A 27,078-nucleotide genomic window follows, 5' to 3' on the forward strand; every position below is an offset into this window, starting at 1 on the left:
ATTGAGATATAACGTTCGGAATTCACGGTTACGGTCATTCCTTCTTCCCCAAAGAAGTACGGGCCTATCACGCCAAATTGTGATGCGGCACATCACGCCGTTTGGGGGAATGTAGTTGTGTTTCCTGGATAATTCAGAGGTTATTTTTGCCCAGTAGCGGAAATTTTGCTTATATCCCCATTGGGGTGAAAATGTGCCTCGTCGCTACTGAAGAAAGCTGCCTCGGGAGCCATCTGTGCATGCATTTTATCACACAGATTTTGGTGGTTGGCGTAGCCGGCTTGCTCCAGTTCTTGAACCATCATTATTTTGTAAGGATGGAAATTCAAATGCACATGCAGAATCCCCCTCCAACTGCTGTCGGAGATTTCCAAAGCAACAGCAAGCCCTCGAGTAGAACGTCTCGGCAACTGTACGATCGCTGCTCTGACAATCTCCACATTTTCTGGTGTTCTGATGGACCTGCGTCGGCCATGTGTATCGCTTGTGTGCCTCCAACTGCCTAACCCAGGCCCGAATTGTGTTCGCATGAGGAACGGCATCGGTGCCCGGAATGTTGAACCGTCGCCGAAAATCTCGTTGCGTCGCAACCACGGAATGATTGTTCTCAAAATATGCGCGCACGGCAAAGCCGCTATAAACTTCCGTCCATACCCTGTTGGCTACTGAAATGGGGATGTCTACGGAGCAGAGCGAAACCACGTGCACCTCCCACCTCCCCTCTTCCCTCAAAAGCATTGACTCCTAACCGCTCAATCGGTTCCGCTGCACCCTGTGCAAAAAGTGATAGTGCTTCCCACAAAATATGCATAATATAATTATATAGTTTGTTGAGAGGATGGAACTTGTTTGAGCAAGATATGTGTTTGTCCGTCATATACTATATCCTGACGCTACGAGCTGGGCCAACAACATTCCCTGGAAATGGTTCAGTGGCTACAATGACCTGAAATAGACCAGCACTTTTAGTTTTAGGGACGATAGTTGCACTAAAGAATCTGGAGTCATAGAGGTGGTAATAGGGAGATATTTAGTAAGGTAGCTGAACGGTGGGGTATACACCAACCTGAATTCAGCCTCTGAGAAAGAGCTTCACCGAAACTACACGTGTATTATAGTGAAATAGAAAAAGGATACATTGCATTATCATTGTTTGGATAGAAAAGAACAAATGCATAAAGAAATTAATAGAATAAAGATAAATATATGAATAAGTAAATAGATAATATAACAAGAGATGTGTTTGTTTTTATGCAACGTTGCCATTTCTCAACGATTTTTACCAAATATGGCACGGAGTGTTTTAGGGTATCTGTCGCTCGGCAACGGACACTTACTCTGATAATTTGGACGTCATATAATTTTTCAATTTTATGTTCAACTTGACATAAGAAATTAAGATGATTTGACATATAGATGTCACTGTATTTAAGTTGATGTATACAGGGTACGGTATAAAACTGCCCAGTCTATGAAATTGTAGTTTGTATACAATTGTGTAGTTGAATGCACTCGCCCCTGTAGGTTTGAAAGACCAAATTTAAAATTTGAAAGACCACTGTAAACCTTTCACTCCCTTTATCATTGAAGGATTTTAATAAACTTCGAGAAATCCTTACACAGTAAAGGATTAATCTTATGACAACCTAGATGTAATAACGTTAACAGAAGGAAGGGGCTGGTAGCGTTTGCATGTCGTGTCATGTTGTAGCCTATGGGTCGTCATTATGCATTATGTTGCTCCATCGCGTGTGCACGAAGGTGTGACATCGATTCACGTAGGAGTAGGAGAGACCCCTGCCGTCTGTGGTACACTTCGTAGGTTTTTGTGTGTATATGTATGTGTGCAGTGTATATATATATATATATATATATATATATATATATATATATATATATATATATATATATATAGTAATAATGAAAATAGTAATATGCATATACGCACATACATGAGCGTAATGTGCACATCCACACATTTACACATATGGATCAATTATATGCATTTACACATATATACCCAACATTTACATTATATAATGAAATACACAAAGCGCAGCAACCAAACAGGTCCCAGCCTGGCAGATAAACCATACGAGGAAACATTAAAAGTACTGGGTCTATCAACTTTGAAGAACGAAGAGAAAGAAGTGATATGATTACAATGTTCTGCATCCATTTGTGAAGATGAATTTTAACGATTGTGTCGTCCATGCCATCGTAGGTGTCTGTTGAGTCCAATACAGGAGCCGCAAATTTTATCGTATATGTGGCAAAGGTGTTCTTCGCGAGGAGTTGGTTGTGAAGAAATACAGTTTTCCATATATTTTTCCATATATGTATGGGATAACTTAGGTGATATAGCCCAAGCTCAAACAGTACACGAGTTCAAATCTAAATATGATAATTGGAAATCAAGGGTATAGATTAGGTTGGAACTGTACATGAATTTGAGTCTAGATATGTTAGAAAATTAAAGAATAGGAGATGGGACCCAATGAGTGTAAGGGCATTTCCTCCCTATCCAAGGTATTATTGTCCATAATGTGCATTATTAACATGATGAGTAAAAAAGTGGAAAAGGCCCAGAATTGAAGGATTGAGGTTTGATTGCTTGAGAGAGATGGACACTAATGTTGGTTTGCTTTACAGGAGCCAGGATGAGTGGCGTGCGCCGCGTCCGCCTGACAGAGCTCAACCCTCACCTGGTGTGCGTCCTGTGTGGGGGTTACTATGTTGACGCCACCACCATCATTGAGTGCTTGCACTCATGTAAGTATAAGTGGCTAGCATAGCCAAGCAGTTGTCTTATTTTGTGAGGCCTAGTGATCAGTGATGGAATTGGGAGGATGTCATGCAGGGATATGGCACGTACCTATTTCACTAGAATATTTACTTATGTATTTTTTCAATCTTTTGACCATTGGAAAAAAATTACTATGATATACACATATGAAAATTAGCTGCAGACTTATGAAGACCCATTAGCATCACTGATAAATATGTAATTTCCATACTGTTTATGATGTGTCAGCACTATGTAGTACCTATGTACATTTTTCTAGTGACATTGTATCATATAATTAGAAATAAGGGCAGAAAATGTACCAGAGGAAAGTAGTGGGAGAAGGGCAGTTGCTGGTTGTCTGTTTTCTTTATGTGAGAAACTGTAGGAAATCTAGTTGTAGTTGATAGAAATCTCTGGCCTGGTTCAAAAACCAAGTGCCAACCCATTGGGGTTACACCTCCAGATGGAGGTGAGGGGGTTGATAGGTTTTAAAAATTGGCTACAGGGAAATAGTTCTCTCTACCATCCAATGTACATGACCGCCACTAGCAGGAACCCATTATTGGTCCCAGCATGTTATATAGAGAACGTCAACAAATAGTGTTTATTTGTACTAAAATTTTGACAGCCTTGGGAGATTAAGTTACACAGGTTGTCTTGTTTATTTACAGTTTGCAAAACGTGCATTGTACGTTACCTGGAATCAAGCAAGTTTTGTCCGATATGTGACGTCCAAGTACACAAAACCAAACCACTTCTCAGCATTCGACCTGACAAAATTCTTCAGGACATCGTCTACAAACTTGTACCTGGTCTCTACCAAAGTATGTTAGCTTTTTTATATTTATTTATGAGGGAAGAGGGGGTGGTGGAGGGTAGTGGAATGGGTGGGAGCGGGTGTGTGCTTTTGACTTGGCTACCCCTTATATATATATATATATATATATATATATCTATATCTATATATATATATATATAAATATATATATATATATATGTATATATATATATATATATATATATGTATATATATATATATATGTATATATATATATATATATGTATGTATGTATATATATATATTTATATATATATATATATATATATATATATATATATATATATATATATATATAGACACACACACACACACACGTACGTTAGATGGACGGCGAGGATTGACGTTCTGAAGAAAGAGTGAAATTAATGATTATGGAGTGTTTTATAAGATACGGTAATAGAATTCACGTATGTATAGTACAGTAACAACTTACATTCATTATCAACTTACGTTCGGCCGTTCAGAATGTAACTAAAACGTAAGTTGAGGAGCGTCTGTATGGATAAAAAGGGAAATGAATAAAGAGGAAAGAGAGGAGGAAAAAATGAAAAGACAACAAGCTAAGGAAAAAACGAGAACAGAACAGAGTCAGAAAAAGAGAAATTCTATTGGAGAGTAGTGAATATGAAAGTAAGGAAATTCGACATACTAGAGAAAAACAAAAGGGAAACAGAACACAATGAAAGTGGCAGAAAACTAAAAGTGTCTTACACAAATATAGATGGATTAATAACAGGATTGAATGAGCTGAATGATTATCTGAAGGAAAAAGAACCGGACATAATGGGAATTGTAGAAACGAAATTAAAAGGTCCACTACTACATGATGCATATAATTATTGGATTAGAAACAGAGAGACAAAGCAAGGGGGTGGAGTTATGTTCCTGACTAAGAAGGATATAAACGTGAGGTATGTCACATATGGAAAGAATACAGTAGAGATGATTATGATCGAAGTGGAAGACAGAGGTAAGAAGAGCAGAAAGTTACTGATAAATTATGTACCTCCAAAAACAGCCTCGTGGGAAGAGAGTGAACATAAAAGTATGTTAGATGACACAAAGATAACATTAAATAAGATAATGGAAGATGGAGGAAGAATAGTTATGATGGGCGACTTTAATTGCAAAGAAGTCTGCTGGGAAGAAATGACAGTAAAGGGTGGAGACGGCTCATGGGGAAACGTTCTACTCGAGATGATTACTGACCATACAATGACACAGTGGATACAGGAGAACACTAGGTATAGAAATAAAGAACTAACGAGACTAGACCTAATAATTACATCTGAACCTAGAATAGTGGAAAAGATTGAATACAAAACACCAATAAGTAAAAGGGACCACATATTGATTGAACTGGAACTAAATGAGAAAAAATACATGAAAAGAAATGAACAATATAGAAAAGGAAGAATGATGTATGAAAAAACAAACTTTGATCAAATAAGAGAATTCTTTCAAAAAGAAAACTGGGAAGGAATATACAAAGAAGAAACAACAGTGGAAGAGAAATGGAATATTTTGACAAACAATTATAAAAAAGGAGCGGAAAAGTATGTCCCAAGACAAAAACAAGAAAAAGAATATGTAAAGTGCTGGTACAACAAAAGTTGTAGAGAGTTAAAAGACAAAAGAGACAAAGCTTGGACCAGATGGAAAAAAGACAAAAGGTCTGAAAAATGGAAAATATATACTTGTTACAGAAATGAATATGTACAAACGTGCAGAGAGGAAAAGAGAAAATATGAAAAAGATGTCATTAAAAAATGTAAAGATCAACCAAAACTATTTTACAGATTTGTAAACAACAAACTGAAAAGCAAACAAGATTTGGAGAAATTAAGACGAGGAGGAGTTGAATACACAGAGGAAATTGAAATGGCGGAAATTATGAACAAACATTTTAAATCAGTGTTTACAAGGGAGAACATACAACCTGAAGAGATCGAATGGAAAGAGAAAGTCCCCCCTATGAAAGAAATAGAAGTTACAAAGAATGAAATATTGAAACACTTGAGTAATCTTGATGTCAGAAAATCGCATGGACCAGATGAAATAGCAAACTGGATTTTGAAAGAATGCAGGAATGAACTGGCAGACAAAATACATAGCATAATAAACAGTTCCTTGAAAGAAGGAAAAGTTCCAGAAGATTGGAAAAAAGCAAATATAGTACCTATATATAAAGGGGGAAATAAAGAAGACCCTACCAACTATAGACCAGTCTCCCTAACAAGTACAATAGCAAAAATTTGTGAAAGAATTGTCAAAAGTAGATGGGTAAAATATTTAGAAAAAAACAACGTGCTAAATCCAAGGCAATTTGGATTCAGACAAGGACGATCATGCGTCACCAATTTAATATGTTTCTATTCAAGGCTAATAGATATAATACAAGAAAGAGATGGATGGGCTGATTGTGCATTTCTAGACCTAAAAAAAGCCTTTGACTAAGTACCACATAAGAAGTTGCTTAAGAAATTAGAAACTGAAGGAGGAATACAGGGCAAATTGCTTAAATGGATGGAAGACTTTTTGCAAGAAAGAAAAATGAGAGTAGTAATAAGAGACAAACACTCAAAATGGGATGAAGTAATAAGCGGTGTTCCACAAGGAACAGTTCTGGCCCCAATAATGTTTGCTATATATATTAATGATATGGATGAAGGAATTGAAAGCTATATGAGCTTCTTTGCAGATGATGCAAAACTATTGAAAAAAGTGAACACGGAAGAAGATTGTGAGTCACTACAGAGTGATCTAAATATAATACAGGAATGGAATAGGAAGTGGGAGATGGAGTTCAATACAAAAAAGCGTAGTATAATGGAATTTGGAAAAAGCAAAAACAGAATAACAGGATCATATAAATAGGGAGAAGAAGGAATAAAAAAGTAGAAAATGAGAAGGACCTGGGAGTCATTGTTATGAATAATATGTAACCCGAGAAACATATAAATAAGATTTTTGGAGAAACTTATAATTTAATAAGAACAATCAAAGTGGCATTTACATACCTGGATGAAGAAATGGTGAAGGAAATTCTAATCACTCTGATAAGACCAAGATTGGAATATGCAGCAACGATATGGTCACCAAGTACAATTTTTTTTATAAAAAAACTTGAAAGAATACAAAGAGCAATTACAAAATTGGCACCAACACTCTCAAAACTATCATATGAAGAGAGACTAGAAAAACTTGAACTACAGACACTAGAGCAAAGAAGAGAGAGAGGAGATTTGATAGCTATTTACAGAATCATGAAAGGCATAGAAATTACTGATAGAGAGAATCTGATAAAATGGGATGACAGAAATACAAGAGGACACGGAAAGAAAATCAAGAAAGACAGCTATAGAAGAGATCTGAAAAAGAACAGCTTTCCTCACAGAGTAATAGACAGTTGGAACAAGTTAGAGGAGAAAGTGGTGTGTGCAAAAACAATACATGAATTTAAAAATAGTTTAGATAAAATGAGATATGAAGACGGGACACTACGAGCATAGCTCCCCTTCCTGTAAAATACAACTAGGTAAATACAACTAGGTAAATACACACACACACACACACACACACACACACACACACACACACACACACACACACACACACACAAATATATACAGGTAAACCATGCATGAGGATTATGTTCCTGAAGGCATTGTACACATAGAATTCATGTACTTGATGATAATTTAAATATAAGAAACAATAGTATAAGGGACTAGCTTCTGATGTTGAGCAGAAGACATCCTTTTAAGAGAAGTTTTATAAAGGAATACCTTATTATTAAGGCATGTTAATAATATAGAACAGTACAAAAACTAAATATGGTGCGTACCTGCACATTGAAAGATGGTTGGTGGTTGATGAAAGAGTATTGGGATGGTTTGGACACATGGAAAGAATGAGTGAAGGAAGATTAATAAAAAAGGTGTGGAAGACAGAAGTGGAGGGAGTGAACATGAGGGAACAACCATGGATGGGGTAAAAGGGGCATTGGGAAAGAGGGGAATGTCTGTTGAGGAAGGAAGGTAGGTGACAGGAGATAGGGGTGAGTGGAGAATGGTTGTGTATGGATGATGTTGTGATGCATGGAAGAGTGGGTGAGGGATGGGGGTGTGAGGGAGTATGTATGAATGATTTTTTGAAACAGCACAAAGGAATTTTTCCCCATCCTCTCTTTTTCCTGTAGATGTGCTGTGTCTTACTACATTGCTTCTGACCCAGGGCAGTGGGCAAGATGCAAGGATGACCAATCATCCAGGAGGAACCAAGAAAAGAGAGAGGGAGGGGGTGAATGGTAGTGGAGTATGTGGGGATGAAATGGGTGGGAATGGATTTATGCCTTTGACTTAAAGGTGCCTCCCTTGTAAGGGGGAAAAAGCCATTGGTATATGTATATGGATGTATGTACCTGTACAGTGGTGCTGGTGTACTGGATGTGCTGTAACAGTGTGTACACTGCTGCCTTGGAATCATGGTAGGCAGTATAGTGGGTTGTTTGAATTTGATGTTTATGGTCTTTTTGTTCATGTACAACTGAATGATGCTCACGTACTTGGACTAGCCTTAGAAATTGGCTTGTAGTAAATCTGCACCTTGAATCTACTTATTTAGAAGGTTACCTGTATATGTATACCCAGACAACAACACAATATTTTCTCCTTCAAAGATGTTTTTTTTTCCCAATCTAGATTGGCTATAATTTTATATTAGGACATTTTCCTTTGAATAAGCAGAGTAGTGGGGTCAGAGCACCCACCCATTCCACATCCATCCAAAACCCATTCATCATCTCTCCCATCTTACATAAGTCGATCTATATACCAAAGGCTTTTCCCCTTTTTAATGGAAGTAGCCAAGTTAAAAGGCATGTACCCACTCCCACTCATTTCACTCTCACCTATTCCACTCCCATCCATTCCAATATTACAATTCTTACATAAGTAGCCTGCTTAATTCAGCAACAGTAGAACATAAAGTACAATATATAATATATACACAATGTATACTTCTATTTTCATGTTTCAGAAGTAATTTTTTTTTTCTTTTTTCTTTTTCCAACAAACAGATGAGATGTGCTTGCGAAGGGAATTTTACAAGAAGCATGCAGATGCCAAGCCTCTTAATAGAGAGGACAGTGGCTGTGACTCTGGGCACTGGTATGTCTTGCCAGATGACACTATTTCAGTGGCTCTCAAGGCAGCCAGCACTATCTACTTGGGCAACATGAAGCACAAGAACTCCCAGCCTAAAGTAAGAGTTCCTTGGATTTGGGTTTCACTTTTATTACTTTTTCATTTTCAGGAGTTAATGAACCAGTCAATTGTTGCCTCGAGTTTCACTAAGTAGAATACCTACAGCCCCACTGTGGTTGGCATTGGTCCTTGGAACCTTCCACAGATATCTTGGGGAAGAAACTTTGGACTGTTGTCAGTTTTGTATCAATGTGGGACTGTTTCTGTGTCACCAGCTCAAAGGGGTAGGGAGAGGAAAGCAGTTGACAGTTGTCACCTCTCCATATGTGAAAAAATGCAAGAAATACAATAGAAGTTGATATTAAGATCTTGTGCCTAGTCTGAAGACCAAGTTCTAGCCCCTCAGGGCTGCACAACCTGATGGACGTGAGGAGTTGACAAATTTTAAAAATGGGCAAGTTCACTGACCATCTTGCACTCCACCAGTCCACTAGAACATTTCTTTGTTTAGTAGTTCATCACAGGCCTTATCATTATACATAACATCTTGATACTTTATACATACACCAAAGGTTTTTTCCCCCTTACAAGAGAGGTAGCCAAAATAAAAAGGCATAAAAACCATCCCCACCTATTTCATCCCTAAATGCACTCCACTCCCCTCCACCCTCTTATCTTGGCACCTCCTGGATGACGGGTCATCCCTGCATCTTGTACACTGTCCAGGGTCAGAGGCAATGTTGCAAGACACAGCACATCCATAGCAAGGCTGCTTCATTAAATCAGCGACCCTCCTCTCTCCGTCCCCTCATGCAGAAAAGGAGAGGACGGGGAGAAATCCCTTCAGGCTGTGTCAAATTTTGCTCACACATACTACCTCACCCCCCATCCCCCCACCCATTCCACCTTATGCATCCCAACATCATCCATATACAACCATTCTCCATTCACCCCTGTCTTCTGTCCTCTCTTGTCCTTCCTCAACAGACATTCCCCTCTTCCCCAAAGCCCCCTTCACCCCATCCATCCATCTCATCCTAGGTCGCCCCCTCATGTTCACTCCCTCCACATCAGCCTTCCATACCTCTTTTACTAGTCTTTCTTCACTCATTCTTTCCATGTGTTCAAACCATCCTAATACTCTTTGATCCACCCTATCTCCCAACTCCCTTGCCACCCCTATTCTCCTCCTCACCACCTCATTTCTCACTCTATCCAGCCTAGTAACCCCCATCATACTTCTCAGACACCTCATCTCAAATACATTCAAACTCCTCTCTTCCTCTCTTATGTTCCATGTTTCTGCCCCATACAGTGCTGATTGTTTCTTCAGGGTCTTTTAAAAGTTTGACTTGGCTATCTCCCTTATAAAAGGAAAGAAGCCCTTGGTATATAGATAGATAGATTTGAAGGTCTTATAAAAGTGGTTACATGCCATATAGATGTGTTAAGGAATTGATATTAATTCCTTTTTATTCCCAACAGAACTTTGTAAGATACCTTCAGTGTCCTGCTGGAGTGAGTATTGGGCAGCTGAAAAAATTGTTAAGAGCCAAGTTTGGTCTCCCAGCAAATCATCCTGTCAGCCTTCTGTTGGGTCTTAATGATCATCTGCAAGACTCGCTCACATTAGTCGATGTTGCTTACATAACCTCATGGCAAAAGGTAACATATTTTGCTTATTTTATTTTACAGAATTGCATGTCTCTGTCTGGGGTATTGGCTGTATGTTATTGTGTGGTTAAAAGCTGCTAAGTAGTACTTTAGGGTGTGTATGGGGTGCCCCTGTGGACCAGAGTCACACATCATTTTGTCTGGGGTATAGGTGGCTATACTAGTAAATGAAAAGATAGGTAAACATGTGGTGGAGTGGAAGGTTTCTTCAAGGTTAATGTTGATGAAGGTGAAAGTAGGAAGGGAGATGTGGGTTTTTGTAAGTGTATATGGGCTTGGTAGTGTGAAGAGTGTAGAGGAAAGGAAGGCTTTTTGGATAGATTTAAATGCATGCATAGAGGGATTAGGGAGAAATGTCAATGTAATTGTATTGGGAGACCTTAATGCTAGGTTAGGAAATTAACCAATGGATGGATTGGTTGGGAAGTGTGGAGTTCCTGGAAAAAATTGTAGTGGAGAGTTCATGGTGGAGATGTGTCTAGAGGTGATCATAGTAAATACAATGTTTAGGAAGAAAGTCAAGCTTAAGTACACATGGGAGAGAGTGGTGGACGGAAGAGTGGTTGATAGAGCGTTAATGGACTAGTGGTAACCAGGAGTATAGTAGGAAGAGTTAAGGATGTACGTGTTCCAAGGGGAAAGAGTGGAATATCAGATAATTTTTTGGTGGAAGGTAAGTTGAGAGTGGAAGATAAATGGAGAAAGGAAAAGGACAGAAGGTAGGGAGGTGCTTAAAGTAAACTGCTTAAATTAGAAAGAAAAGGAGGAGTACAAGAAGAAGCTGAGAGAGGAGTGGGAGGGAGTGAAGGATAGAGTAGAACTAGGAGTGGAGGCGGAATAGTGATGGTTCAAGGAGGGAGTCACAAGGTGTGCAAAGATGGTGTGTGGGACAAGGAGGATGGTAGCAAATAGAAGGAAGGGTAGTGAGTGGTGGGATGAGGAAGCAAAGAAAGTTGTAGAAAACAAGAAGCAAGCTTTCACAGATTGGTTACAAAATAGGATGAGAGAATCATATGAGAGGTACAAAGAAAAGAGTAATAAAGCATAAGATAAAAGAGACAAAGAGGAGAGCAGATGTGAAATGGGATAACAGTGTGACCGAAAATTTTGAAAGTAATAAAAAAAAATATGGAAAGAAATTAAGAGAGGAAGAGGAGGCAAATCAAGCAGAGAAGAAAAGGCAAAAGATGCAAATGGAAAGTTATAATTGAAGAAAAGGCAGTAAGAGAAAGGTGGGCAGAGTATTTTAGGGACTTACTAAATATGAAGGAGGATAGTGAGGGAAGGGTAGTTGCAGTGGGAAGCGCTAAGAAAATGACAGTGATGAATGAAGAAATGGAGGAGAAATGAGGAAAAATGAGGTGAAGGCAGTTGTTAAGATGATGGGAGCAGGTAAGGCACCTGGGGTGGATGGGTGTTATGCAGAATGTCTAAAAAATGGAGGTACAGTTATGGTGGACTGGCTGGTGAGGTTATTTAATGTTTATTTAAGAAAGGGTAGAGTGTCGGAGGACTGAAGTAGTACCTGTATAGTTCCACTTTACAAGGGAAAGGGGGACAAGTGTGAGTATTGTAGTTTCAGAGGAATCAGTTTGATAAGTGTAGTTGGGAAGGCTTATGGGAGGGCCTTGATTGAGAGGATTAGGAGAGGAACAGAGGGATTAATTGGTAAAGAACAGTGTGGGTTTAGGACAGGTAGGACCGTAGGAGTAACATGGATCAGACATTTTTTTGTTAAGATAGATATGTGAGAAAGCTTTAGGAAAAAGGATGTTTTTTGGGCTTTTATGCATTTGGAAAAGGCTTAAGACAGGGTAGACAGGAAGGCACTGGGAGATATTACAGATATATAGGATAGGAGGAAAGCTATTAAGAGCAGTCAAGAATTTTTACAAGAGTAGTAGAGCATGTGTTCGAATCAGAAATAGAGTGAGAGGTTTGAGGTAAAGGTGGGACTTTGCCAGGGATGTGTTTTGTTGCCTTGGCTGTTAAATTTATACATGGATGTTGGTAATGGGTTGGTGATTGGAGATGGTTAAAGAAAATGGGGAAAAGTGGGAGATAAGCCAATTGTTGTTTGGTGATGACAGTGTGCTTGTAGCAGGATCAGAGAAGGGATTGAGGAAATTAGTGTCAGAGTGTGGGAAAGTGTGCAAAAGAAGGAAGTTGAAGATAAATGTGGGTAAAAGTAAGATGATGACATGTACAAGGGGAAAAAGTGGCAGCAGACTGGAAGTGAGTATGGGAGAGAGACTGGAGGAAGTGGATAATTTTAGATACTTGGGTGTGAATGTGGTGGGAAAGGGAGGAGTGGAGGTGGAGGTAGAATGTAGATTGAGAGAAGCAAGTAAATACCTTGGGGGATTAAAAAGTGTAATGAGAAATAGACATTTGGGAATGGATGATAAGAGGGGATTGTACAAAGGAGTGATTATGCCGACAGCACTGTATGGGGTAGAGACATGGAACATAAGAGAAGAGTTTGAATATGTTTAAGATGAGGTGCCTGAGAAGTGTGATAGGGGTTACTAGGCTAGATATAGTGAGAAATGAGGAGGTGAGAAGAAGAATGGGGGTGGAAAGGAAGTTGGGAGATAGATTTGATGAAAGAGTATTGGGATGGTTTGGACACATGGAAAGAATGAGTGAAGAAAGATTTGTAAAAATGGTGTGGAAGGCAGAGGTAGAAGTAGTGAACATGAGGGGTGACCAAAGATGAGATAGATGGGTGTGGTAAAAGGGGCAATGGAAAAGAGGGGAATGTCTGTTGAGGAAGGATGGGAGAGGACAGAAGATAGGGGTGAATGGAGAATGGTTGTGTATGGATAATGCTGTGATCCATGACGGGGAATGGGTGGGGGATGGAGGGTGAGGGAGTATGTGTGAAAAATAAATTGATGCAGCCCGAAGGGATTTCTCCTGTCTTCTCCATTTCTACATGAGGGGACAGAGAGGGAGGGTCACCGAATTGATGAAGCGGCCTTGCTGTGTCTTGCGACACTGCCTCTGACCCAGGGCAATGGGCGAGAAGCAGGGATGACCTGTCATCCAGGAGGAGCCAAGATAAGAGGGAGGGAAGGGGGTGGATGGGAGTGGAGTATGTGGGAATGGATTTTATGCCTTTGGTTTTGGGCTACCTCCCTTGTAAGGTGGAAAAAGACTTTGGTATATGTATGTTTGTATGATTTTGTTTTGTTTTGAGGTTTATTTCTGGTTTTGTGAGGCTTTGTTGTTGGACTGAACTGTGAATTTTATTAGATTTTCACTCGTGCATTATGACTGATATGCATATGTTTACTTCTCTTTTACAGACTGAGCCACTGTTGCTTTTCTATCAGATCTATGAGTCAGCCAGCAAGCGCATCAAACTTGACCCTGAACTTTACAAGGCCATGTTTGAAGTGAAGGAGGAGGAGCCATCCATAGGAAAATCAGAAAAGGTAGTGTCAGAAGGTTATAAGGGGGAAGAAGAAGATCACATAACACCTGCCATCGTCACTGTTGGAAATACGCCTATTGGCCCCAAAGAGGATGTCATGACAACAGCTCACTCAGTTGTCAATACAGATGACAAAGATAGAACTGTCAATTACTTGGGAAATGCAGCTGTTAATACAGATGGGGTGGTACTTAGTCCTCTCTGTGGGCAAGTTGGAGCTGTTAGCATGGAAAGCCAAAATGTGCCAGCTGCTCTTAGTATCAATAATTCATCTCTTGATGTGGCAGCCCCTGTCACAATGGGGAATACGCCGATTGGTATTGATAACAGAAGTCTAGTTACGCCTCATACTGTAGGAAATGCAGCTGTTGGCATTGATGGCAGAGGCATGCCAGCCACTCTTGCTGTTGGAAATGGAACCATAAACATGAATGGGAAGTTGGTGCCAGAATCTCCAGCATCTTGTGCAGCACCAGGAACCATTGCCAGTCCACTGATGATGCCTTTAGCACATGGAACAAGAACACCCACTTTCAACACTCCTACAGGAAATGGTGTGGTTGGTGTCGGTAGTGCACCCTATGGTGAACCTCAGGTTGCGGCGAGCAACCTCACTCCATTGATGATGTACGGTGGCAGTGTAGGAAATACAATTGGCAAAGCCTATTCGGAAACCAAACAGGGTACAACTAGTGATAGCTTAGGAAAGGTTAATATGTTAAGTTCAAGTTCAACGGAACCTGGTGGTGAGACCATAGGATATTCCCAAATAGGAAGTGTATTAGGGTGTGCTGGGGTGACAGTTGCTGGAGCAGTGCAGCTCTTCTCACAGCCCATGCCAGGACTTACAGCAATGAACAGTGCCAGTTGTATCATGCTGGGTGGGCCAGACAGTGCTGCGGCACAGGCAGTTGGAGACACAAAAGCAAAGTGTGGTGTTAGTGGTAGTGATGGCAGTGGGGGTCGAGAAACTAGTGGGGAAGGGTCTCAAGTTTGCACAATGCCGAGTTTGCCGCCAGTGATGGAAAATGTTACTGCAGCTCCACAGAACAAAGAAACAAATAGTCAGACCAACAGCAAAGACACTTCAGAGTGGAAGGAAGTACAATTAACAATTAGTGAATGTGGGGTAATGAGTGTATGTGGAGGAGAGACAACAGACTTTATGGAAAGTTTAATCAGCTCACCAGAAACTTCAGAACTTTTGTCCAAGATTGAAAGTGGGGTGATATGTGATGAGGATGTTCCAAAGGATGGAAACAAGGGTGAAGGAAAGGACTCATGCCTTCCAAAGGAGTTGTCAATGCCCAAGCTGGAGAAGGAGACTATAGGAGAGCTTCCTGTCAGTTCAAACGAGAGACTGGAGAGTGATGATTCCTCCAAGTCCTGTGCACCTCCCACCTTGGCAATTTCAGCCACCAGCACACCAGTGACACTCTCTATCTCAGAAAAAGATAACAAGAAGGAAACAAAAGATTCCAGCAAGACAAAAGAGAGAGAGTCACAGGTTGGAGGAAAAGTAGCATCTCTAAAGAAGGCTGTAGAAGGCAAACAGGGAGGAGGTGGAGGTGGTAAAGCCCAAACACCTGTCATAGGAAATACAGGTGGGAAGCCCCATGGACCTTCTGCTGGGAATAGTTGTGGCAAGCCCCATGGGCTGGCTGGAGGTAATGTGTGTGGGAAGTCTCAAGGGTCTTTTGGAGGAAAAGGAATGCAAAATTCAAGGGAGAGTCATCAGAGTCACATTCTTGCACCTCTTGCTGCAGCCAGTCAGGCCAATCTGACCAAGCCTTTCATGAAGAGTGGGGTGACAAAGGTGGCCAATTCAGAAGAAGCTACTAGGAGCAAAGAGGTGGCTTCCACTGCCAGCTGTAGCAGGAAGAACACAAGGGTTGATGAAGGCTCCAAATCTCAGCTGCATCCTCCAAGTAAAAAGTCTTCACAACCTATTGGCTACAAGACCCTGAAGACTCCACCAAAACACTGGAACCCAACCATCTCCAGACAGCACCTAACACCAGGAGGCTCCAAGCTGCTGGCTAACAAGAACGATACACCGAAGACCAACAAGATATTTAAAGCTCGGAATACTCCACAGTACAGTAGCAGTGGATCTGGGTCGGCTGTCAAGACTAACTATGTCGGTGGTGGAGAAAAAAGTGGACATGTGGGTAATACAGATAAGGGCACTACCTCAGGGGTGCAGAAACTAGGTGTTGTGCAGCTGGATCCCCGTGCCCTTGGTCCAGTGTCCATTCCTATTACAGTTCATGGAACTGTCTCAGAAAATGCCTGTGCTCTACCCCTCACATTAGCACCAGCATTAATTGTGGAACCAACCACCACCACTACCACCACTACAGTTGCAGCCACAGCTTTACCTGGTGGAGCTGGAGGTGTGAGGGTACAAAACAGTGCAGCCAAGGAGTCATTACCTCCCAACCCTGCATCAGTATCAGTAGCTAACAGAGTTGTGTGCAGTGAAGCACAGAGTGTTGTGACCAGTGCTGCCACAGGAACAGTCGAAGCGCCAAGCAGTTATGGAAAAGAAACAGGAGAGATGGTGCCCAAAGTTTGTGTGAATAATCATAGACTGAGTAGTAATTGTGTTGCTGATGCAAAATGTCTGCCTGTCCAGGAAAATAATTCCTCCCATACAACTATGAGCAGCACAAGCAGCAATGTGAGCAGCAGCAGCACGATTAGCAACAGTATGATCAGCAGTAGCAACAACAGCACAAATAGCAACAGCACGGTTAGCATCACCACCACCTCCAGCACAGCAACTATTTCCTCACAGCCAAGCAATACAATGCCCTCTAAAGTGACAGGGAATGAAGGAACCAGTGCAACAAGTAATTGCAATAATACACACAATAAGGTTACAGTGACAACAGTGTCTTCTCCTCTTACAAGCTGTGGACCATGTCTTTCTCCAAGTGTTCCAAAGTTGATTCCTGCAAACACTGGAGTTACCTCAGTTGCAGCACAGGTTAGCAAGGTGGCAGTTGCCAGTACTCAACCACTGGCCTCTATGTTGAGATTTCCTGTGCGATCTGGTCCTTCGACTTTTGGTCTTGGCTCCTCTACAGGAACAGCTTCTTACCCAGGAGCTTCCTGCACTCTTTCTCTTCCTTATTATACCACCAGTTCATCACTCACATACCCCTACCAGTACCTCTATCAAGAGGGAGACTTCAACCTACTAGGTCATCAGCCTCAGTCATATATGCGAGCATATTCCCCGTGCATTCCTCAATCTCCCCTAGCACAGCATGAAGGGGTACGTTGTGCCAACCTGTACTCAGATCCCTCATCACTGCAGCAGGGTCTCATTCCCATGATGAATCTTATCTCTTCTCCACAGTCTCCAAAATCACATGCTGCACCTTCTCCCAGACCTCACACTCCTCAATCACCTCGCCCCCACACACCACAGTCACCTCGACCTCATGGGCCTCAGTCTCCAAGACCGCCTCCTCCGCAGTCTCCAAAACCACCACCTCCTCAGTCACCAAAACCACACACCTCTCAGTCTTCAAGACCACATACCTCTCAGTCTCCAAGACCGCACACTTCACAGTCTCCAAGACCACATGCTCCTCAGTCACCTCGACCACATGCTCCGCATTCACCTCGACCACATACTCCTCAATCTCCGAGACCACATGCTTCCCAGTCACCACGGCCGCATGCCCCCCAATCTCCAAAACCTCATACTTCTCAGTCCCCACGACCTCATGCCTCTCAGTCACCAAGACCACATTCTTCACAATCACCAAGGCCACATGCTCCTCAATCCCCAAAACCACAAACTCCACATTCACCTAGTCCACATACAGTCCAGCTAACAAGACCCATAACACCACAACTCCCCAAAAGCAATTGCTCTCAGACACCAAAATCGACATTTGTTCCATCTTCAAAACTGTCTTCTCAGCATCAGCAGCAGCAGCATCACCATCAACAGCAGCAGCAGCATCATCATCATCATCAGCATCAGCATCAGCAACAGCAGCTAAATAAACTACCATTGTCGAAGAGCCCATTGCACACTCCACACAAACCACTGACTCCTACTTCACCTAGACCCTCGGCTCCCACCTCTTCCAAGAGTTCCCATCAACAAGCTAATAAGACCCCATGTACAGTAGGACCCAAAAATAGCAGTCATTCAATGAACAAACCTCCTGTAGCTGCATCACCCAAAGCTGGTGTAACTTTGCCTCCAAAGAGTTGCAGTCACTCTGTGAATAAAACTCCTTCCTCTGTGTCCAAACCTATCAGTAGCCAGGCAATGAGAGCTCCTGTACAACAAGAAATGTCAAAATCTGGCTCCACGTGGAAAACTCCTTTGAACCCACAAACAACAACAAATCCCTCTGCACCAGCCTTCTCTGTGCCCCACATGACTTCCCCTATGGCTTCGGTGAACACTACATCCAGTTATGGCATGTCTGTTGGAAAGGATTCACATCCTGACAAGAAGCATGATACAACTGTGGAAACAAACAAAAGTGGTGAATGCAAGAGTAAGGAAACGACCACAGCATCTCAACAGAACACACAAGCAACTCCTCCAAATTCAAATAGCAGTAGTCAACCCATAGGAGATGGGAAGGCTGTCAGTGCAGCTAACTCTCAAGGAAGTTGTCCAACTGGATTTTCAAATGTTAGTCAGCCAGGGAAAAGTACTGGGTTGATCCCACCCAGCCTGGCTTGCATGTCAGACTTGGATGCCAGCCAGGTACACAAATATGTAACCGTTTCCACTGGTGAACAAACCCCAAAGAATGTTCCCACAAGTACACAGGCAAGTGCCGACAACAACAAGAGTGAGTTTGCCCCTGCTGGACAGTCTTCGAAAGATAATAACACTGCTACTGTGTCAAGTAGCCCAAGTGATAAAGTTTCGTCAAAGTGGTGCCCAGCACAAGTGAGAACTAATGCGGCATCAGTGAGCAGCAGAAGCAGTAGTATGAGCACACTGGCCAAGTCACAGTGCAGTGGAGTGGAGGGTAGTGTTGGTGTGCCCCAGTCAAGTGCCTGTAGCCCCGTCTGTGATGTGTCCCATGTGATTGATGCCAAAACTTGTGCTGAGCCCAGTGTCAGTACCAACAACAATCAGAGGCCGTGCCTCAAGAGTTAAAATGTCAACCAATAGTGTTTTGTGCACACTAAACCACAAATGGTACTCAAGTGATAGTCTGTTACTGAATATTGCAAGAAGCTCTAGTAACTGAATTGATGTGATGCCATAGCTGAGAATTGTGGTGTTGTAAACACCTTTGCTGTTGTAGTGATACCACGCACTTAGCCTACTCCTGTCCTTGACATGTGATGCCTTCCCATACACGATACACTCTAGTGAGGACAACCCGTGATGCCAACCTTGGGCTTTAACACAGACATAAGTGGCTCTGTGATACCTATTTTTCTTAGTCCATTGTCAGATTTATGTATCAAAATAGCAATTAATGGCTGTTGAATGTGCAGTAGAAAAGAAAGATGTGCAATTAGATCATTGTCATTTTACATTCTTAAAAGTCTTTTTAAGTTTTCAATCCTATACATGACATCTGTCAAAAATTGTAGATAAGTACATGTTTGAGAAACCAGTTACTTAATTAAGAAATATAGTTTGTTGTTGTACTTGCAATGTATTAAGTTGTACATTTGAATGTGAACTGTTAGTTTTATAAATCAATATTATTAAGTCATATATTTTGGTAAATATGTTTGCAGAAATTTAAACTTAGAATTTTGACGAGGTCAAGTTTGGTGATGTGATCAGTTTCACACTATATGGCATTAATTTTCAGCTTAGGAGAATTCATCTCTTAAATAATCTCTTGGGTTTAATAGACAGTGCCCTTCCCAGTATTTTAGCATCGAGATGAATCTCGCTTGCATTCTGTATCTTGTAAGGAAGCCCCCATCCTCCCCTCACTCAAGGTCCAGGGCTGACCTCCCCCCTCCGCACAGCATCAGCCGTTGCATTGCGACACGTTCAGCATTGCACACTTCACTTGGCACTCAAAAACCAAGGCATGATTGACTACAGGTTTCACCAACCAGACATTAAAAAATCAGAAATTCCTGCTGCATCTAATGATGCACCAGCCCTGGGCCCCATTTGATTAAGCTCGAATAGTATGATTTGACAGCACCACATTTTAGGCTAGAGGTGACAACGTGACTATGACTATTGCATAGTATTACATCTGCCTTGTGCAGGACTCCAAATTTTTCACACACAAACACGTACATACACACCAGCAGTAGAAACACAAGCTGTGGTCTCTTACACTAAGACAGGTGGAAGTCTCCTATTTTTAAAATGGATTAGGACCTTTTAACTGCATTTATAAAGCTTACCCAGGTCCAAGGTGACATACTCCACCAGATTGAAGATATAGGATTTGCACATATGGAATGTCAGTAGTCAGACAAAGAAGAAAAAAATCATATATTTTCATATTAAAACCAATGAGGAGTAAGAAATGCAGATGATTGTATTTAATTTCCCCTTCTAAGAAAATAAAATAAAAAAGTCCTCACTGTTCAAAAACAGTTCCAATCATTTATGATATCGATAGGTACAAGAACGAGTACTCAGTCAAGCTTTTCGAGTAGGTTAGATTTTCGAGGAATCCTTGGTAAAGTAACTGTTGTTGTTGTTGTTTTTCCAGAGGTACTGTAAATGTGCCCCAATCTTTTACATCCATCATGATAACACCTGTATATTTGTTTAGCTGCTCAAATTGTTAATTCAATTGGCCATTTTATTGGTACCTATTCTTAGGTTGCTTGTTGAATTTTATACATCAGAGTTTAATGAAAATTTATTGTAAATGCATTGTGTACAGTCACTTCATTTGCTTCTATTAAAGTATTAGCAATTATTTGTGTTTTACCAACATTAATCCACTGTCTTTCTCCCTTGTGCATAGGTTGGTAGGTAGTTTGATCTGAAGCTACAGGTTGGTGAGACATTGTCTCAGGCTGAGTTGAACACTCAAACATTTTGGCATGCAATCTTAAACTTCTTCAATATCATTGCTGGTTAGGACCTCATCACTACTTCATTGCATATTTTGATGGCAATACTACTCATGTTTTAAAATATCAATTGACTCAGATACTACTCATTTTAATTAAGGAGTGCAATTCAAAAAATTTATGACACTGAAATCACCAAAGATAATACATAATGCCTAAAAAGGTTAATACATGGGAAATCTAATGTCAGGTATGTGTCAAAACCAATTAACAAATGTGGCAGATTGCAAGAGCATGATATTGCTTTTGTAAAAAATACTATGCTCTCATTAATATATAACCTTTTTTACAAGTTGACGGGTGTAAAAGTCTGGTTGAGTATGGAAAAAATATATATCAAAGAATTTTATTATCTTTTATTAAAGTACCTTATATGTATATCATTTTCCCTAGAATATAATCACTTGGTAGAAATTGGGGACAATGTGTGTATGAAATACACTTTTCTATGACACTTGTTCAATTGCACAGTCCAGAACAGGAATGAAAAAAGTGGATGAAATGCCCTCATCACAACACCACCAGGTATTCACAAATATTGAGGAATGATAATTTTCTGTCCTTTTATCTTGGTGATGACTAGAAAACCTTTCACACAGCAAAAATCAACAAGCTACAGGGGCTGTGTATAAATGATGTAATAAAGTTCCTGAATGAAGACTATAATCCATTAACTTAACCTGGCAGAGATGTTTACAATTTTCATATTTCACTGAAAAAGTTTCCATATTTTATTTGTTAATGTGTGCTTTTTGACAAGATTGACCTAATGGCTAATGCATTTGTTTCTCAATAAATCTTTGCCTGGTTAAAATGAACCAATTAGAATGAGCTATTGCTGAGCATATTTCTCCACACATCTTGTACACTGTCGAAGCTTAGTGACCAGGTGGCTAAGTTGCTGGTGGGAACAAGTGAAGGTAAGCTGGCCTTGCTTACCAGCTGTTTCAGTGAAGAATGTAATTCTGTACACAGCATTACCTTCCTTGCTGCTTGTGTTACTCTGAAGAGAAAAAAGATATAATCACATACACAATCAACATGGGAGTTAAGAATTGTTTAAATTATTTTCTTGTGGATATTCACCAAATTGTTTACTTCATGTAGTGCATTGTATTTCATGATACTAATGCCTATGAGATTTCCTATCATCCAAGATTTTTATTTTTTGTACACAGAAGTTCCCTGAAATGTACTATAAGTACACTACTATAAGTGATCTTAACTTACACGAACATGGTAATCCAACCTCCAATCAACATCAACAATATGTGGAGGATAAGTTCCTTGGGCTGCCAGTTGACTCCTTATGGTGTCCAATTTCTCATCATACTTTTTAACCACATGCTCTAATCGGTCTTGATTTAGAAAAGATAAAAAATATTCAATCAATCAGTCTGTTGCCCCTGGTCTCTTGTAGAAGACCCATAGCCTCCAGGAAACTGGCAACAGTCTCTGGCTGGGAATATAAGTCACTTAGAAAAAAGATATTGTGTGGAAATTGTAAGTGAGGCATTGCAGCATGAGGTGTCTTGTGTGGTAGCTGCATCTGGGGTAGTTTGAATCTCAGGCCAGATCTATTCTGTGCTGGTACTGTCTATAACAAGCTGGGAATGTAAGTCCCTTAGAAAAAAATATATTGTGTTGTGTGGGAATTGTAAGTGGGGCATTGCAGTACGAGGTGTCTGTGTGGTAATTGCATCTGGGGTAGTTTGAATCTCAGGCCAGATCTATTCTGTGCTGGTACTGTCTAAAACATATATATACAAAAAAAAGAAAAAAAAAAAGAAAAGGGATTATGCTTATATCAAGAGATGAAACAAGCTACAAGCTGGGAAGATAGGGGAAATAAGCCAGTTTTTTGTGAATGACACTACTTGTAGCTGAACATGAAACAATTTATGACAGTCTGCAAGGGTGAGGAAAAAAATACATGCAAATAAGGGCAGAACTAAAGTAATGAGATGTATGAGGAATGGTGATGGTGAATATGAAGGGTAAGAGGTATGAGGAAGTGGAGGCAATATTTAGGTTTGTATGTAGAAGTGGAAGACTAACATGCAAGAGCATCTGCTAGAAATATACATATACATACATATACCAAGGCTTTTTCCCCCTTACAAGGGAGGTAGCCAAAAAGAAATATATTAACAAAGTTATTTCATCTGCCCTATCATCTACTCACCTGCAGACCAACTGGCTTCTTCTAGTGTGTTGGTTAGAAGTATGTTGTCTATACCTATTCTGGCACATTCCACTGCAACAGTCATTAAGGCACGATGGCATTCACATAACTGCTTCTTACTAATACCATCTGTTTGTGATTGAAATGATAAAATACTCAATTAGGGAAGTTTTATTAATTCTAGTTTGAAATTAAGATAAATCTTGCATCACAAATCAACAAGTTCATATACAAGTCTTTCACAAATATAACAGTTGACAAGAAACTTATAAAAGAGGAGAGGAAAGATGTGTGTGTATATATATATACACAAGTCTTTCACAAATATAACAGTTGACAAGAAACTTATAAAAGAGGAGAGGAAAGATGTGTGTGTATATATATATATATATATATATATATACACAAGTCTTTTATAAATATAACAGTTGACAAGAAACTTATAAAAAAGGAGAGGAAAGACGTGTGTATATATATATATATATAAAAATATATATATATATACACATACACACACGAATAATTTATCTTTCATGTACGAGTCTTGAACCATGGCCACAGAGTATACTAATAGAGCCAGCAGACCATTAGGTTTCATTGCTAGGTCCATTATGAATAAAAGTGCAGAGGTAGTTATCAAACTATCTGGCATTAGAACCATCCTTGACTATGTAGTACAGTTTTGGTCTCAGTCCTATAGAATGGATATCAATTCATTAGAATCGGTACAGAGAATGACCAAAATGATACAAGGGCTCAGAAATTTACCTTACGAGGACAGGCTAAGGCACCTTCACTTACTCTCTGGAAAGATGCAGATTATGAGGTGATCTAATAGATGTTCAAGTGGATCTAGGGGTATTCAGACAAGGTCGTCATACTAAGACAACAGGGCAGGACTCACAGTAAAGGATTTAAATTGAACAGATTCAGATTTAAAAGGAAATGGGCAAGAACTGGTTTACCAATAGAGTGGTCAATGAATGTAATAGACTTAGTGATCATGTAGTGAACACTGAAACTATAGATTATTTTAAGAAAAGGTTAGACAACTTTATATATGGGGATGATAGGTAGTAATGGACATGAAACTGCTTAGTGCAGGCCTTATGGTCTCTTGCAGTCTCCTTCATTATGTTCTTATACAAAGCCTGTCTGTTACCACTGTACCAGCAGTAAAAAAAAAAAAAAAAAAAAAAAAAAAAAAAAAAAAAAAAAAAAAAATTATATATATATATATATATATATATATATATATATATATATATATATATATATAGATATATATATACATATATATATATATATATATTTATATATATATATATATATATATATATATAAAGGGACTGGAACCTTTTATGAACTGTATGTAGGAAGCAAAGGTGGCCTCCTGCTGTGATCAGAATCTCTTACTTTCCATAACCTCCAACTCCAGTGGCTGCTGTGGTAACATTTGAACAAAACTTTTATTAATTTTGTTTTTTCATTATCATGATATAAATCATTAGCAAACAGTGATGCCTTACTAATAACTAATGCAGTCATCACACCTAAGTCTCAAACCCAGGATAGATATGTCAGGTTATGTTAGGTGGTAAATTAAGATAAGTATTGCTGTTGCTATGTAAATAATGTGCCAGGGAATCCACTGTAACAATACCATGTAAAGGAGGCATTCTTCCTCCCTTCCTACTTGTGGCACTTTCTGATGCTTTCGACTATTAAATACATATCCTGATGTAACCTGTGACTTAACCTAAATTCTTGAAATCTAAGAATTCACTTATTAAATGAAATGGAGGATGGTGTTAATGCACAGCCTGTTAATCACCAGAAGTACTGACTGACAACTTATTTCTGTGGGTCCAGAAGGCCAAACCTTACTTTGAGGTATACTTTATGGTTGATTATAATTGCATTTAATTTCTAAGAAAGTTATGTTTTTTGATTATGATGTGCTGATAAATGAGTTCTATGGATTTTGTTGATTAGAGATAAATTGAAGTCAGGAAATGATGGCAATTATCTTTCTTTGGCAAAAACTATTGGAATAATATGTTTTTACAAGAAAATTGCCTGAAGGGCATTTACTGAATTTTTACCATCCTTCAGGCCTACATTATATGATTCCACAAATCTACTGGGTATGGCAAAGCCAGCCAGCTAATGAAGATTTTGAAATGAAATATGGTCCTCTGATTGACTGGTTGCAGTATTACAGAAATGAAAAAAATATTAATAAAAAATAGAAATATTAAAATGCAAAACTATACAGGTATGTTGAATGGACATGGTAAGACAGTAACATAAAGAAAAAAAATACATAGAAAATAAATATTAGTGCACCCAGTGACTTTGGACTACAGAAACTCTACATACCATCTACAAGCAATTCATTAGAACCATCCTCAACTATGTCTCCACAGCAGAGTTCCCAACAATCATCTAGATGGACACAAACAATTTACAAACTTAAAAGAATGGAGCATTAACCCATTAAACTCCGATGACAAGATGTCTTGTCATTTGGTCAAATAAAACAAAAAATCATAAAACACCAAAATGTTTGATCAAACACCAGAAAAATATTACGTCAGTCCTCGCTTCGCTCGCGAGCGAAGCTAGGACTGACGTCATATTTTTCTGGTTGATCAAACATTTTGGTGTTTTATGATTTTTTGTTTTATTTGACCAAATGACAAGACATCTTGTCATCGGAGTTGAATGGGTTAAGATGCCTCAAAACCAACCGAATTGGACACCTGCTTACAGAAACCAAAATCCTCTCTACTGAACACCACATGGAAATAAACACAATTCTGCCAGAACCCTAAATATCACACACTCCTCACACTATATTTCATTAGCACCACCAACTGAATGTAAAACAAAACTACAGCAAACATCTACAATAACCTATCACCTATACCACACAAAATATGTTCACAAAAGCACATACACACTCAGATCACTGAATAAGCCTTTCTAGGCAGACCATCAGATTCAATATTCAAACTACAATCCCCATAGAAAATAACCCTCCTGCACTTGATAAGATCCACACTGGCACTCCTGCACTCAGGATAACATCCAGCATTACGACAATGCCAACACTGAGCAGGCCTGGCCACAGATTCAAATTCAAATTTGCCCCAGATGCAACTACAATGAGGACACAAAACACCAATCTCTAGATAACAAAACAATTTGAAAATGATTTTCCCTTAGTAACTTATGGTCCCACCTGCAGGTCTTCTGTATGAGAGATCAGGTGCAATAGATTGATTTGTTGAATACTGTACATACCATGTACAGCAGGTGATACTACATGTCATATACACTTATAACACTTGTTTTTGTAAGACAAGTAAAAATTTGTATTACCTTTGATTAAAAAATCCTGCTCGTCTTGTTGAGGTTTTTCTGATGTGCTGAGGTCATTGAATGATATATCAACAATACTGTTAAATATGTTTCGATCAAGCTTGGCCTCGTCACCAAGAATTTGTAATGCAGAAGAAACTTCAGGCGACAGTTCCATCTCCAAGTAACAACTTCTACCGGATGTTTTCAATTTAAGAAAATTTATTTGGTATGTGTATGGGAATGACAATTATAATTTCGTCTGTAACAAGATTAATTATCTTTTCTATACTAATTTCTTAGTATGTCAAGTCTGCTGATGATTATGGCATATGAATTACTGGACCGTGAGCCCTACGCGCAACTTTGTTTATGCCACCGCCTCCTTGCTCAATCAGCTGATTGTCCAATATAGCATGTGATAAAGATCATAATAAATTTATAAACTAAATTTCATAATAATCTTTCTATTTCAAAATTTCACATGAAATATATAGCATAAGTCTAAAGAAGTAA

The 27,078-nt window shown here is 39.6% G+C and overlaps 2 protein-coding genes across 3 annotated transcripts in view; one reads left to right on the forward strand and one right to left on the reverse strand.

Moving 5' to 3' along the window:
- Positions 1-21,358, forward strand: part of LOC143028344 (uncharacterized) — a 47,870-nt gene extending 26,512 nt beyond the window's left edge. For both annotated transcript variants that reach the window (XM_076190284.1, XM_076190285.1), the window contains exons 2-6: positions 2,653-2,772; positions 3,460-3,612; positions 8,710-8,894; positions 10,322-10,501; positions 13,822-21,358. In XM_076190284.1, the coding sequence (XP_076046399.1) occupies positions 2,661-2,772; positions 3,460-3,612; positions 8,710-8,894; positions 10,322-10,501; positions 13,822-19,098 (5,907 nt within the window). In that variant the 5' untranslated portion in view covers positions 2,653-2,660 and the 3' untranslated portion in view covers positions 19,099-21,358. The remainder of the gene's footprint in view (positions 1-2,652; positions 2,773-3,459; positions 3,613-8,709; positions 8,895-10,321; positions 10,502-13,821) is intronic.
- On the reverse strand, positions 21,353-26,947 carry LOC143028345 (COMM domain-containing protein 3). The gene is made up of 4 exons (XM_076190286.1): positions 26,584-26,947; positions 23,197-23,325; positions 22,242-22,369; positions 21,353-22,014 (listed from the first exon to the last, which is right to left on the reverse strand). Exons 1-4 carry the CDS (start codon positions 26,738-26,740, stop codon positions 21,844-21,846), a joined length of 585 nt encoding a protein of 194 aa, XP_076046401.1. The 5' UTR covers positions 26,741-26,947; the 3' UTR covers positions 21,353-21,843.
- Between the last annotated feature and the right edge of the window lie 131 nt (positions 26,948-27,078).

The sequence above is a fragment of the Oratosquilla oratoria genome, chromosome 9 (genome assembly GCF_046742065.1).
Source record: "Oratosquilla oratoria isolate Oo_2021 chromosome 9, ASM4674206v1, whole genome shotgun sequence".
Classification (NCBI taxonomy): Eukaryota; Metazoa; Arthropoda; class Malacostraca; order Stomatopoda; family Squillidae; genus Oratosquilla; species Oratosquilla oratoria.